Source organism: Oreochromis aureus, linkage group 4, assembly GCF_013358895.1.
Source record: "Oreochromis aureus strain Israel breed Guangdong linkage group 4, ZZ_aureus, whole genome shotgun sequence".
Classification (NCBI taxonomy): Eukaryota; Metazoa; Chordata; class Actinopteri; order Cichliformes; family Cichlidae; genus Oreochromis; species Oreochromis aureus.
Window position 1 is genome coordinate 10,638,329 of NC_052945.1, and position 12,068 is coordinate 10,650,396.

Below are 12,068 nucleotides of genomic sequence, written 5' to 3' on the forward strand. Positions count from 1 at the left end.
TGTTGGTTATTGTATTGTCTTATAATGGTCCATATATTACAAGCCTGTATGTTGTCAGGTAACATTGTTAGAGTTGAAGTAAAATAATTTCCTACAAACTTCATTTACATTAAACACAAGTTCAGAGCAATCCTCAGTGATGGCTTTATGCACAATGGGGAGTTTTGAACTCTCATGTCAATACTGATGCAGTGTTTTAATAAAGAACTGAAGCATTATTGAAAAAAGTTTTTTTTTTTTTTTTCGACCATGTTTACTTGGTTAACAAAGGTATTTGATCTGAAAAAGAGGCAAAACCTCAAAACAGTACTATTAAATACAATGAAGATAGGTGGATAACTTAATCTTGATCAAAAAACTAACAGCTCCAGTGACAACTTTGGATTAGGAGCCACACACACCAGTTTTCTTAATCACTTAAGCACTTGACCTCCATCAAACAAGTCCAGCAGACAGGGAAGTCATCTTTTAAGTCTGCTGAGGTAACATTTGACACTTCAGTAGTATGTAACAAGCTACAGGAGGAGGAGCACTTCAGGCCAGCACCTGCTGCAAGTCATCCACCTCAAGCTTCCACATCCGTCTGTGAAGTGCAGCTAGCTCTGAGAGGTCTGCCATCTTCACTGCACGGATGACTGGCTCTGGTGAGACCGCCTGAATGATGCCCATCACCATGACATATTTCCCTGTAAGAACAGCAGCAAGTGGTGAACTGTTGACCGACAGTGATTTCAAAGGTAAATCGTGGTTGGAGAGATAAATCCGTCGGCTTGCTGCCACAGATTTTAGGATTCATGCTCTCCTTTCAGCCTAACAAGCTGTGCACTGATGAAAACATTGACATTAACCAGGATTCTCATTAATTCAATAACAGGCCACTAATATCTAGAGTGAAAACGATCTCATTTAAAAATTGTTGTTCAACTACAGCTTTTGAACTTTATTAGAATTTTAAATACAGGTCTGAGTTCATTAACAATAGTAGTTCTACTTTTTAGTTGTAATTAAAAAAATAAAAGAGCCTATCCTCTTTTTTTACAAAGCTACATTTTTCTCTTTACCCAAACACAATGTACGTCCCCTTTCTAATTGGTCCCAATAATAATGACTGAGTAACAAAAGCAGTTTATTTTCACTTACCGGTATATATGCCTAATAGCTATTAATTGTTCTCTTGGGGGGGGGATAATTTAATTATAGCTTCTGTGTGGATTGAAACAGAATCTAGCTTGGTTCTGGGTCAGTTACCTTGGGACAAGCACGGTTTCCCTTTGGGGATGTTGTTAACACCCTGAACAACGAAAGTCCCCGTCTCATCCATCAGCAGCACGGTGTCTCTGTCCTGCTGGACTTCCAGCACAGTCCCCTGCATCCACACCAGCGAGACAGGCAAAGAGCGTCCTCTGGCCAGTCTAATTACACAGCTGGCCCCGCTATCAGCGGTGCCCCAGTTCCCTGCCGCCCTCAGCTGTCCCGACAGCACTTTAACAGGCGGAGGACGTGTCCTTTCCACGTCTGTCTTTTCAACTTTGGACATCACTAACAGATTGCTGCTGCCTTCAAGCGATGGACAACTTGCAACAGCGTTTTCATTTCCCGCCTCCCCAGGAGCGCAATATTTACCGGAAGTCGTGGCAGCACTCTTTTCCGGCAATAAAATACGTCCTCGCCTGATTCCTTCAGAGTAAAAGCATCAAAACTGAACTTCAATCACAGACAGGTGAATAGGAGCCAGCATATGATAGAGGGGAAAATCCACAGATAAAGCACATTTAATTAGTCCAACTGTCATTTCCGTATTGTTTGCAAGCATCACAGAGGGGATCTCTGGGCATCAGGTCCATTTGTGAATGTTACAAAGTTTTAGTCTGCTGTGATAAAGACCTAAAAACTTGTATAGAAATCTATCCTCTATTATCACAGTCTGACAAACTGTGATAATGAATGAAATGTATAGTAGTGTATGTTTACAATCCGACAATCCTGAAGCTATATTAAAAAAAATAATTTTTTTTTAAATGGACCAAATAGAAAGTGTCTCCCTTGGTATTTTTGTTTTTCTTTTAAATACTGATAGCCATTTATGCAAGATTGCTGCAAAACATGGCTTTAAAACAATTTGTTAAACTGAATTTGTGTTTGATTTGACTTCAGTGTATGCATCATTATTATAATGGTTGTGATACTTTAATCAAAAATAATAAGGAAGGGAAACCAAGAAAAAAACACGTACATCTGAGCCCAAGGAGCAGCTCATTTTGTTCTTTAAATCAGATGCATACTCCATGGATGCATAGGAATAGCTCTGACTGCAGCATAATATTCACTAAAGCCACATGGGAGGGGGGTCTCAACAACTGCTTTAGTTGCATATTATAGGGGTGAGTGATGCTGATTAATATTACTGTGAAAAACACTGCAGCACAATATACAAAATGAATAAACAAAATGAAAAACCACAAATTAATACTAATTTAAAATACAAACAACTGCTGTTGTTCACCTCCTAAAAATACAGAGCTGTTTATTAATCTGCCAAAAAGTGTTGAAGACTAATGAACACTACATAATGCCACTCTGGACATGACAATAATCATGACAAATGAGTTTATTACTAGAATTTATGCAACTCACCTCCACTATGACAAGACTAATAAGTCATTTTGAGAAAGTTGCATAATGTGGTTTATAGATTCAGCTTCACTTCCACCCCTCGTGTAACTTTTTCTTGAAAATTAAGGGTTAGAAAGTCTGAAGATTTCGAGTCCATAATCAAACTTTTTGTTGGCTGTTTAATACAAGGCAAGCACTTCACATCACTGCAGGGCTAATAACAGAGCAAAGTCCTGGAGGAAAACATGCTGCGGTCTGCAAGGAAGCTGCTACTCTGGAGATTTATTTGTCTGTAAGACAATGACCCACAACAAGAAAGCCAAAACTGCACAGGATTGACTTTAAAGGTTCTGCAGTGGCCTATTCCAGACCTCAATCTAATTCACAATTTGTGGCAGGACATGAAAATTGCTGCTTGTTCACAGCCTCTATTCCACTAGACAGCATGAGCAGTTTTTTGCCAAGAGAATTGGAAAGAACTGCATCTGTTCTTAAGTGTAAAACTTGGAAAAATAAAATAATGCAGACGAAGTTTGCGTGGATTTAATACTGAACGGAGAAGACAGACAGCAATGATCTGGCACATTCAATTCATTAAATAATTTTTTTTATTTCTTTAAGAATAACTGAAGAAAAGTGTTAGCAATTTCTGTACATTTTTTGTAATTGTTTTCCCTTGGATTTGCTGGAAACCTTGAATGATCAACAGGGCTGAGAAGTGTTATGCTGCCACATAGTGCACTTTAAACCTAAAAAGAATATGATTAGTCCACAGGCATCCGTCAGTGTCCTTGGAATACACTCCAAGAGGTTCCTTAAACTGCTGACACTGCTGACTCCAGTTTCATGTTATCATCTCCTCTCAATCCCAGTTCATCATTGTCAAAAAAGAGGCACATTAGAAATACTGCCATTTTCCAAGGACTGTGTCTTTGATTGCATCGACAAACTGTGCAGGCACCCAGTAGACCCAATACTGCGAAGCTTCCGTTGGACCCAGCTGAAAAGCCTGCAAAGGTGAAAGACAAACTGGTAAGTACATTAAGTGGTTTCAGAGGCATTTGCAAATTTAAACATGTATTGAGAATAAATAAACACATTGTGTCTTGTATAGATTTTAAAAGCGAATTTAATTTATAGAAAAAAGAACTTAATTTGCAATAAATAAAATTCAACCACTTGCAGTATGATCAGATGTTAAGACACAAAAATCTGGACTTCAGGAGGCCTTAAACGTCTACTGTCATACATACTCACTCAATACTTTATCTGGCATACCTGTTCTAATGCAACTCAATGCATTTAGGCACGTAAACATGGCCAAGACTATCACCAGAAGTTCAAAACACCAGAGCACCAGAATGGGGAATAAAGGTGATTTAAGAGATTGTGAACGTGGCATGAATGTTGGAGTCAGATGGGTTGGTCTGAGTATTTGAGAGACTGCTGGTTTACCGGGATTTCGCCCCACAGATATTTCTAGGGTTTACAGAGATTGGTCTGAAAAGAGGAAAATATCCAGTGAGCAGCAGTTCTCTGGGCGAAAAATGACTTGTTGAGGTCAGCAACTGTGTGATGCTGTCAACTGAATATGACATGGACCAAAATCTCCAAGGAATGTTTCCAGTACTTTTTTGAATCTGCACCACGAAGGATCTCTAAAGGGAAAATGGGGTACAACCTAGTACTAACATGTTGAGTATGTGCAGTGCCTCTTAGAAGCCCTTTCAACACAAAGAGAGTCCTTTATTATAATCCACTAAAATGTTATTTTGCAATATTAATATGATATAGTATGCTTAATGTAAAAACAGCCACTGTACTGAATTTTTCTTTGAATTTAAAGTAAACAAGCTGGCTAACCAAATCCAATGTTTGGCTTTTATCTTTCTTCTATCTTAAATCATTCCCATCTCCTCGTCTATCTGCTGTGAATATCTTTTCAACTGTTGAGTGATGCAAAAACACACTCGGAGGAAGCTGCAGGCATCGCTTTTCATTTTTGAGCCAAAAACATGACAACACAAAGCATTGTTTTGACTCCACTATCATACATTTGAATATATCTGCTCTACAGATGTAACATTATCTGCATTTAGATCTGTTACACCGAGGGTGATATCTGATGAGGTGGTAATAAGCTCAATACCAGGGAAGTCCCTCAAAGCCCCACTTATATGTGCTCAGACACTATACTATTTGATTGGATGCACTTATGTGAAGCTGCTATGAAATTCAAACAAAATTACACAGAGACATCACTTGGTCTCAAAGTCTTTTTTGGTGTATTGATCACTTCTATACATACACAAAGTATCTGCTTGTTCTGATGTTGTTAGCCATTTCTGGGTACAAATACTCCAGAACAGCAAGATACTCCTGAGAGTGAAAAATACTTAACATTTGTTAATCTCCAATAAAATAATCAATGTGGCTGTTTGACTAGGTATTACAATAAAAAGCAATAACTGGATGAAGAAGGGGATTTGCAGCAATAGAATTAGCAATTAGCAATACTGTTAGTTAGCTAAAGATGATATACCATGTCCTGACGAACATTTTATATAGAAAACAAACAAACAAGAAACAAACAACAACAAAAAGAACCAAAAAGTGTGTTCAGGAGGTTTAGTGAAGTTGGGCTAATTGCAATACTATAATGACCTGTAGCTAGCCAGAGATCTATTTTCAGGCTAATACGGACACTGGACAGGGAAGATATAGGATGACAGGATGAGTACTAAACTGTCTGAGGGTCCACTCATTCCTCCATCTTCCAATGGTCTAAATAGAGACCTCCCTCTCGCCAATACCTCTCCCAGCTCTTCCCCTGGCCACAATGAGGTCTTCCCAAGACAGCAGAAGACATGAATGTCCTGGATCTACCTTGGGGCTTCCTCCCAGTGGAAAATGTCCAAAGCACCTCACCTTTGAGGCGCCCAGGAGGCATCCAACCCAAATGACCAACTGTATCCTTTTGATATGTAGTGGCTCTACACTGTGACCAAGCTCCTCGACCTATTTCCACCACTTGTATCAACAATCTTACTCTTTCAGTCACTACCCAGGGCTCACAGGTGAGGGTAGGAACATAGACCGACTGGTAAACTGACAGCTTTGCTTTGACACTGAGTTCTTTCTTCACCACAACAGACCAGTACAGCACCCACATCACTGCTGCCACCGCACTCTGTTAATCTCCCACTCCTTTCCTCCATCACGTGTGAACACAGCTGAAATATGTGTTGAGGGCCCTGTAAGTGACCCTTTTGGGGGTTTGTATCTATTCGCAAATCAAAAGAACAAGAGACAAAACACTACAGCACTTTAAAAAGACAAGAACCCAAAACCCTAGCTAGGAACAAGTGTCATTACATCACTACTTAACAAATGGATAGTATACCAACTAAAGAAACTTTTTTTTTTAACTGAAAACCTTCGATTACAGTGACTCCATCGTTGAGGCACACATAGTTCAGTCACTTTAGTGAACAGCCACACCAGCTTTTTACCACACAAAAGACAGTTACCATCATGTGATAGTCCTCATGGCCTTCGATGGGTTCAGACACTATGTTTTTAATGGAGCCCATTGGGACTTTCTCCGTCCTCTCTGCAGATGAGAAATTTAAATTATCAGCATCTTTATGTTGCAGTGCAGCTTGCAAAAGTACGTTAGCTATAATCTTACCTTTTGTTCCAATCCACAACTGATCTTGCTCCAGTTTGAATGTGAGTCTAACTTTTCCTCCGGATTTGTTAAACATTCCGGATAAAGGCACTGTTGGTAATCGTTCCTGTTAAGCGGCACAAGACAGCTGTCAGTTCTGTTCAGTTATGTATATTCAACACACTGTATCAATGTAAAAGCACCTTTATCTACAGCTAGTAACAGGTTAATTTTCTCTTACCTTTGCTCCTTTAATAGCTGGCATGATGTCATCAGGTTTACCTTTGTCCAAAACTTTCCTATGTTGCTGAGATAATAGTGCAGATTTAAAATGACAAATAGTAACTAAAAAACAAAACAAAAAAACTATTTCTACAGTAAGGTGACAAATCATACCTTTTGCCTGCATAAAGGCTCCTTCTTGTTTTCTTCAGCTTTAACTTCCTGCTGGATGACTTCTTTGGGTGTATTTACAGCTAATACATCATTTATTGTAGATCCTACTACCATTATTTTTGCACCATTTGTAATCTTTATTTCACGTAGCGTCTTGTCCTCTGGAAGCAATCCTTTATACATCACTTTCTGCATTGCCGGTGGAAGACCTAAAATAAAAAGAAAAGAAAGAACTATCTTTGAGTTCTTATTGTTTATGCGTTGCTAAACAACACTCACTGTAACAATTAATTTAAAAAAAGAAATGTATGCTGTTGGCTCTCACCAGTGAGTGAGTGAATGCTCTCTTTTAGTTTGGCTCCGGTGCTATCAACAGGAATTTTCAGATCATATTTATTTTTGTTCCAAATGATCTTCAAGTCCACTGTTTCCTTGTCCTCTGTATCATCCCCATTGCTAATATTAGAGTCCTGAGTTGTGGAGTTTCCTGCATCTGTGTGAGACGTCGCTTCTGCACCACCTTTTTCAACATCTTCACCTAGTAGCTCAGCTTCTTTTGGTTTTGCCTCAGTTTCCATTATGACTTCTTCACTTCCTGGAAAAGAATGAAATCTTAGACTTATGTTCCTTTAAAGTAACCCTTCCAAGTTTAAATTATTATATCTCAAATTTTCCATATAAGATGTATGCATTATGATACTGCCTATAGAGATGTGGTCAAAGGTTTCCATACACTCACATGTGGTGGTAATTTGGGGATTTTAATGATTTCTTTGAATATTTCTTTTTCCAAGATCGAATGATAGTACAATATACATCTTTAATGGCAATAAAAAAATAATAATTGGGTGCAAAAGCATCCTAATCAATTTCCAGTTTGTTTCTTCTTCCAGCCCTCAGCAAAGTAATGACACATCTGACTAACTTCTACTAATGTACAATTGTTTGAACTAATGATGTTCAAATCAGCAGTTGTTTATAAATGGCTCCAAGAGACCTTTACAACTTGTGTACATCTACAATTCTTCTTAGATCTTCACTGAGTTCCTTGGACTTTCCAATTGTTCTGGTTATTGGTCACTCAAATGAGTGCTGTCAGGAAAATCTTTTTATGCTAGCGAAGGGAAACTCCCAGTTATAGTCAATCATATTCACCATAATCACCAAAGAGATGTTAAAAGACACACATAACAGAAGCTGATTACAGGAAGGCCATCAGTGCCAACAACAGCACTGCAGAAAACAATGTATCACAATAACAACCACAAAGTTTTCTAAAGAGAGAAAGAAATGTGTTGTCTCAGCCTATCAGCTGACTGCACTTGTCTCCTTTTTACAACAGAGAAACTTTTTGCATTAAAAGTAACAACAGACCAAAATGTTGATAGTCCTATTATATTCACTCTACCATGACATTTGTTACAAATGTCTTTCTTTCAGGGAGCTTTTTTATTACAAGTGTTTCTTGTGTTTTATGCTGGAGGTTGACCACCTTGCCTTAAATGATAACCATCTGCACTGTCAAAGTGTCCTATGAATTAGATTAGTATTAGGGCAGACATACATATATAATATCAGATTTTTACAGAAAGATTAACAGAATGATGGTATCTTAGTTGTCAGAAATTGTGGCTATTGTTCTCATTGTTAGTGGGGGGAACAATCATCCTCCCAGCCTTGTTAGCCTAAATTAATAAGACATTAAATACTAGTACCTGCAGTAAATGAGTTTAACCCGGTCATTGCATAACAAAATGATAACGGCAATCTATGAGCAGACCAGCACATAAATAGAACTATCTCAACTAGCTGTATGTCGACTGCTAATCCCAGCACAAGAACAATTAAAGAATGCTAACAGCCTCAAATCATGATATTTTTTTCACAAAACGTCCACTGAAATATCAATATCTGTTTCAAAGCTTGAATCCAGTTTTGTCCGAACTCAAAGCCTCATGTCAACCTACTGCCTTTGGATGACATGTCAGTTTCTTTGCAAACTGCAGCAAAGTTTACACTAGACATTTTGGCTGTTGGTTATAACAAAATGCAGCCATAACATCTTTAACACAATGTCAATTAGTCTGGAAGTGACTCAGATTAAACATAAACAGAGCTGTGATGCTGAGCTGAAGTTTTTTCCACAGTTTTTCCCACTGAAGGATTTGTTTTGAAAGACTGTTGGTAAGCATATCAAGCAAAAATGACTGGCTGACCAAGAGACTACAGTCCTAAAAATTACAGGAGTAAAGTGCCAGGTTAAAATTCATCCTTTGAGTTGTTTATTATGTATTTTGACTTTCTGGGGCAAATGTGGCGCTTCCCACAGAATCAGACTGTATCTGCTGCGGCAGCGAGGCAGAACACACACATATGTATCCTTAAGCGAAAGGTAACAATGCTTTCTTTCCATGGAAGACTCAAACTACATACAATCGTGCAGGTTGTATTTAACACAAATAATTTACCAAAATTGTTGTGAATTAGCTGAGTGACTAAGTGTCAAAACTCTGCATCTCATTAAAAACTAACAATGAAACTACATGAGGTTGAACCTAGACGGCTTACTCACAATAACTTAAAATGAAACAAAACGGGGAAACCCAGCTCACCTTTATCACTTACAAAATACATTCCTTTGAACTATATTTAGCTACCTATCATATCTATGTCTACTTTGCAACTTTGAATAAGAGTGTTTTTTGTTTTTGTTTACCTTGATATAATACAAAACATCGACGTGTTTGGAAGCGTTTAAATCAATAAACTATAAGTTGACTTAATACTCTTTAACATATATATATAATGAGAATCTCACTTTAGTGCAGTTCCCGATAGTTTCACACAATAAGCAGTTATGTATGGAGATATAATGAATTAATAACAAAGATGTAACGAAGTCTAATTTAGTCTTCTTTGCTAACCACTTTCCCCCTCGTGGTTTTTCTAGGTCTTTCCACCACTTCTAGTAAGCAGTCTTTCGATGTGTGCTGAGAAATGGGATACATAAACGCGAATAGCGGCCAAAAGAAAACAGAAAAACGTTTTTAAACAACAATAAGCACTCGCAAAACAACACATCTCGTAAGAAGAATGGCCTTACTGCAAAACTAGTAAAGTAAATAGGCTGTATGTTAGTGTTTGATCGCTACCATACTTAATCCTATACAGTTAAGTCTTTAACAGCTTAAGTTAACTTGATAAAAACAAAAAAACATTTGTTAAATAACATCACGTTAACCGCAGTGCTTCACACATCCAGCTAAATGTAAATGGACGTTAGCAATCGTTAACATTAGCTAGCCGCAACACTAGTGAACGTTAAAAAATTACTCTGCGGAAAGACGAAAATGTCCGTTATTAGTTCAGTATATTTACAGTATATTTAGAGGTACGTGTAATTTCATTAACATTATATGACCTCAATTTAAAGATATTATGGAAATACTGCTGAATTTTCTCAATACCCACCATCCTGCGTCGCCATGATGATTGTGTACAATCCGTTGTAGGTTGTGGCAAAGATACTACAGGAAGCAGGATGGCTCCAGTATTCAGGAAACAACAGCTAAAATCGTTCTTCTGTCCACACTCGGGCGTGACAACGTAGAAACAGAAACAATTTAATCATTTATTTTAAAATCGCATTATTAATATAGCTATACGCAACCGAACAAAGTTTAAACGTTAATAGTTTCAGTTAGCTCGTGGACAAACAGGGATAATGGAAATGCGCATGCGCTCGCGAAAACAACTGCAGATAACTTTTTGTTGTTTTTGTAAAAACTGTTACAGGTTAGCTAACGCTACTGTCGACACATTATGGCTAAACATAAAGGCAACAAAACACTTTTTCAAGCACGAACAGTCCAATGTACGTACGGCCAAGATAACGAACACGGAAGTGAAGAGACGTAATACTCTCGCTTGGCTTCGTTTCTTTGTTGTTGTGAAAGCAAGGGAGACACCGGGAGGTGGCACTTTAATCAATAGCTATTGGTTAAGTCTTTCCTTTAGAGGTGTAAAGGTTCGAAATTTAAAATGACTTTACTTCGCCAACTCTTACAAAAGAATTTCAGTTATGGAAAAGTAAAAATAGTAGTAAAAAAAAAGTAAAAAAGCATTTTCCCAAGCAGATGACGTTAATGAACTCATTTTGCAACCGATGGCGCGTTAGACATGATCGTAATAGTTTTTTTTAAGGCAACATGACACCTAACAACATGCATATCTTACTTATGAAAATATATTTGAGAAATTAACATACAGTGTAATAAATATATACATAGATATGAGTTACTGGTTTCATACTGAAATAGTGTCACGGATGCTGGATAATTAGTCCACAAAGAATAATCTGACTTGAACAGTTTCTGCAGACTTAATGAACTTTTTGCCTTTTTAAAGCTGCGGCTGTGGTTATTCTACAGTCTCTTACACAGTGTGGAAAGTAATTTCTCTCTTTTATGTGCTGCTTTGGTCCCTGATTGCAGTACTGTGCAAAAGTCACTTGCTATCTCTTTATATTTTGTTTCCACAGAGCCAGACTTGCTTGTATTTTTTTTTTTAAGTGGCAATAGTTCTACCAGGCCTTCTGAAGGTCTTTTAAAGTATTTATTTGGATATTGTCTGCTTTCTCGCACATTTATAGTCCAGACCTTGTACCTGATTTTCAGAGGAATTGTTTGTTTGTTTGCTGAAGCACTCAACACTGACCTATGAATCATTCCATCATTCAATAACACAGGGCACCTCAACAGATGAACCAGTGTTGTGTCTACATATAAGAGAAAACTTAGCAAATTGTATAGTTAGGCACTTCTTTTCACTACAGCCTGTTGCAAAAACATTACTTGTTCCTATTTCTTTAGTTGAATTTATGAAAAATGCTAAAGAAAATACAGTTCGACAGGCATAAGATAGTATTTTTGCACCAACAAAGCGATTCCCAAAAAGCTATTAGCTGAAAATGTGGCATATCTCAGCATACTGTGCAGTGTGTCCTTAAAAAAAAATGGATTGGACAGTAGAAGACGTGGCAAGCGTAAAGAATATCTACAGGCTCTTTTATATTGGGAATCTTGTCAAAACTGATGGACTTATGAAGGCAGAGAAGTACTGTTGGGATTTTATTCACAATGCACTGCCATCTAGAAAGCAGATGATTAGCAGGGGCTTCATTTTTCCTCATGATAATAATCCCAAATACAACAGCAATGCAATAAAAATATACCTAAGCAACTTAGGACTCAGCAGCTTACTGTGCAGCTGGATACTGGACTTCCTGAGCAACAGACCCCAGAACGTCAGAATGGGAGAGCACACCTCCTCCACCCTCATTCTGAATGTGGGTGTCCCACAGGGGTGTGTCCTCAGTCCCCTCTTATAC

At 37.9% G+C, this 12,068-nt stretch overlaps 2 protein-coding genes across 3 annotated transcripts; both read right to left on the minus strand.

Annotated features, from left to right (window-relative positions):
- Window positions 1-363: 363 nt before the first annotated feature.
- rmi2 (RecQ mediated genome instability 2) lies at window positions 364-1,643 on the minus strand. Its single transcript, XM_031737366.2, has 2 exons — window positions 1,249-1,643; window positions 364-686 (listed from the first exon to the last, which is right to left on the minus strand). Exons 1-2 carry the CDS (start codon window positions 1,535-1,537, stop codon window positions 535-537), a joined length of 441 nt encoding a protein of 146 aa, XP_031593226.1. The 5' UTR covers window positions 1,538-1,643; the 3' UTR covers window positions 364-534.
- A 1,498-nt stretch (window positions 1,644-3,141) lies between these two features.
- Window positions 3,142-10,625, minus strand: ubfd1 (ubiquitin family domain containing 1). Of its 2 annotated transcripts, none has more exons than XM_031737401.2 (7): window positions 10,562-10,625; window positions 7,005-7,274; window positions 6,680-6,888; window positions 6,525-6,590; window positions 6,305-6,410; window positions 6,144-6,226; window positions 3,142-3,622 (listed from the first exon to the last, which is right to left on the minus strand). In XM_031737401.2, exons 2-7 carry the CDS (start codon window positions 7,255-7,257, stop codon window positions 3,512-3,514), a joined length of 828 nt encoding a protein of 275 aa, XP_031593261.1. In that variant the 5' UTR covers window positions 7,258-7,274; window positions 10,562-10,625; the 3' UTR covers window positions 3,142-3,511. The 2 variants fall into 2 exon arrangements, with proteins under 2 accessions (XP_031593261.1, XP_031593260.1); XM_031737400.2 differs by lacking the exon at window positions 10,562-10,625 and adding an exon at window positions 10,151-10,503.
- Window positions 10,626-12,068: the final 1,443 nt, after the last annotated feature.

Excerpts from the sequence above, each read along its gene's own strand:
- rmi2 (XM_031737366.2), bottom strand. The coding sequence starts at position 1,537 with ATGTCCAAAGTTGAAAAGACAGACGTGGAAAGGACACGTCCTCCGCCT. Across the intron at positions 687-1,248 it reads GAAACCGTGCTTGTCCCAAG|GGAAATATGTCATGGTGATG; the intron begins GTAACTGACCCA and ends CTGTTCTTACAG.
- ubfd1 (XM_031737400.2), bottom strand. Across the intron at positions 6,591-6,679 it reads AGCCTTTATGCAGGCAAAAG|CAACATAGGAAAGTTTTGGA; the intron begins GTATGATTTGTC and ends CTATTATCTCAG. Across the intron at positions 6,227-6,304 it reads GTTGTGGATTGGAACAAAAG|AGAGGACGGAGAAAGTCCCA; the intron begins GTAAGATTATAG and ends TCTCATCTGCAG.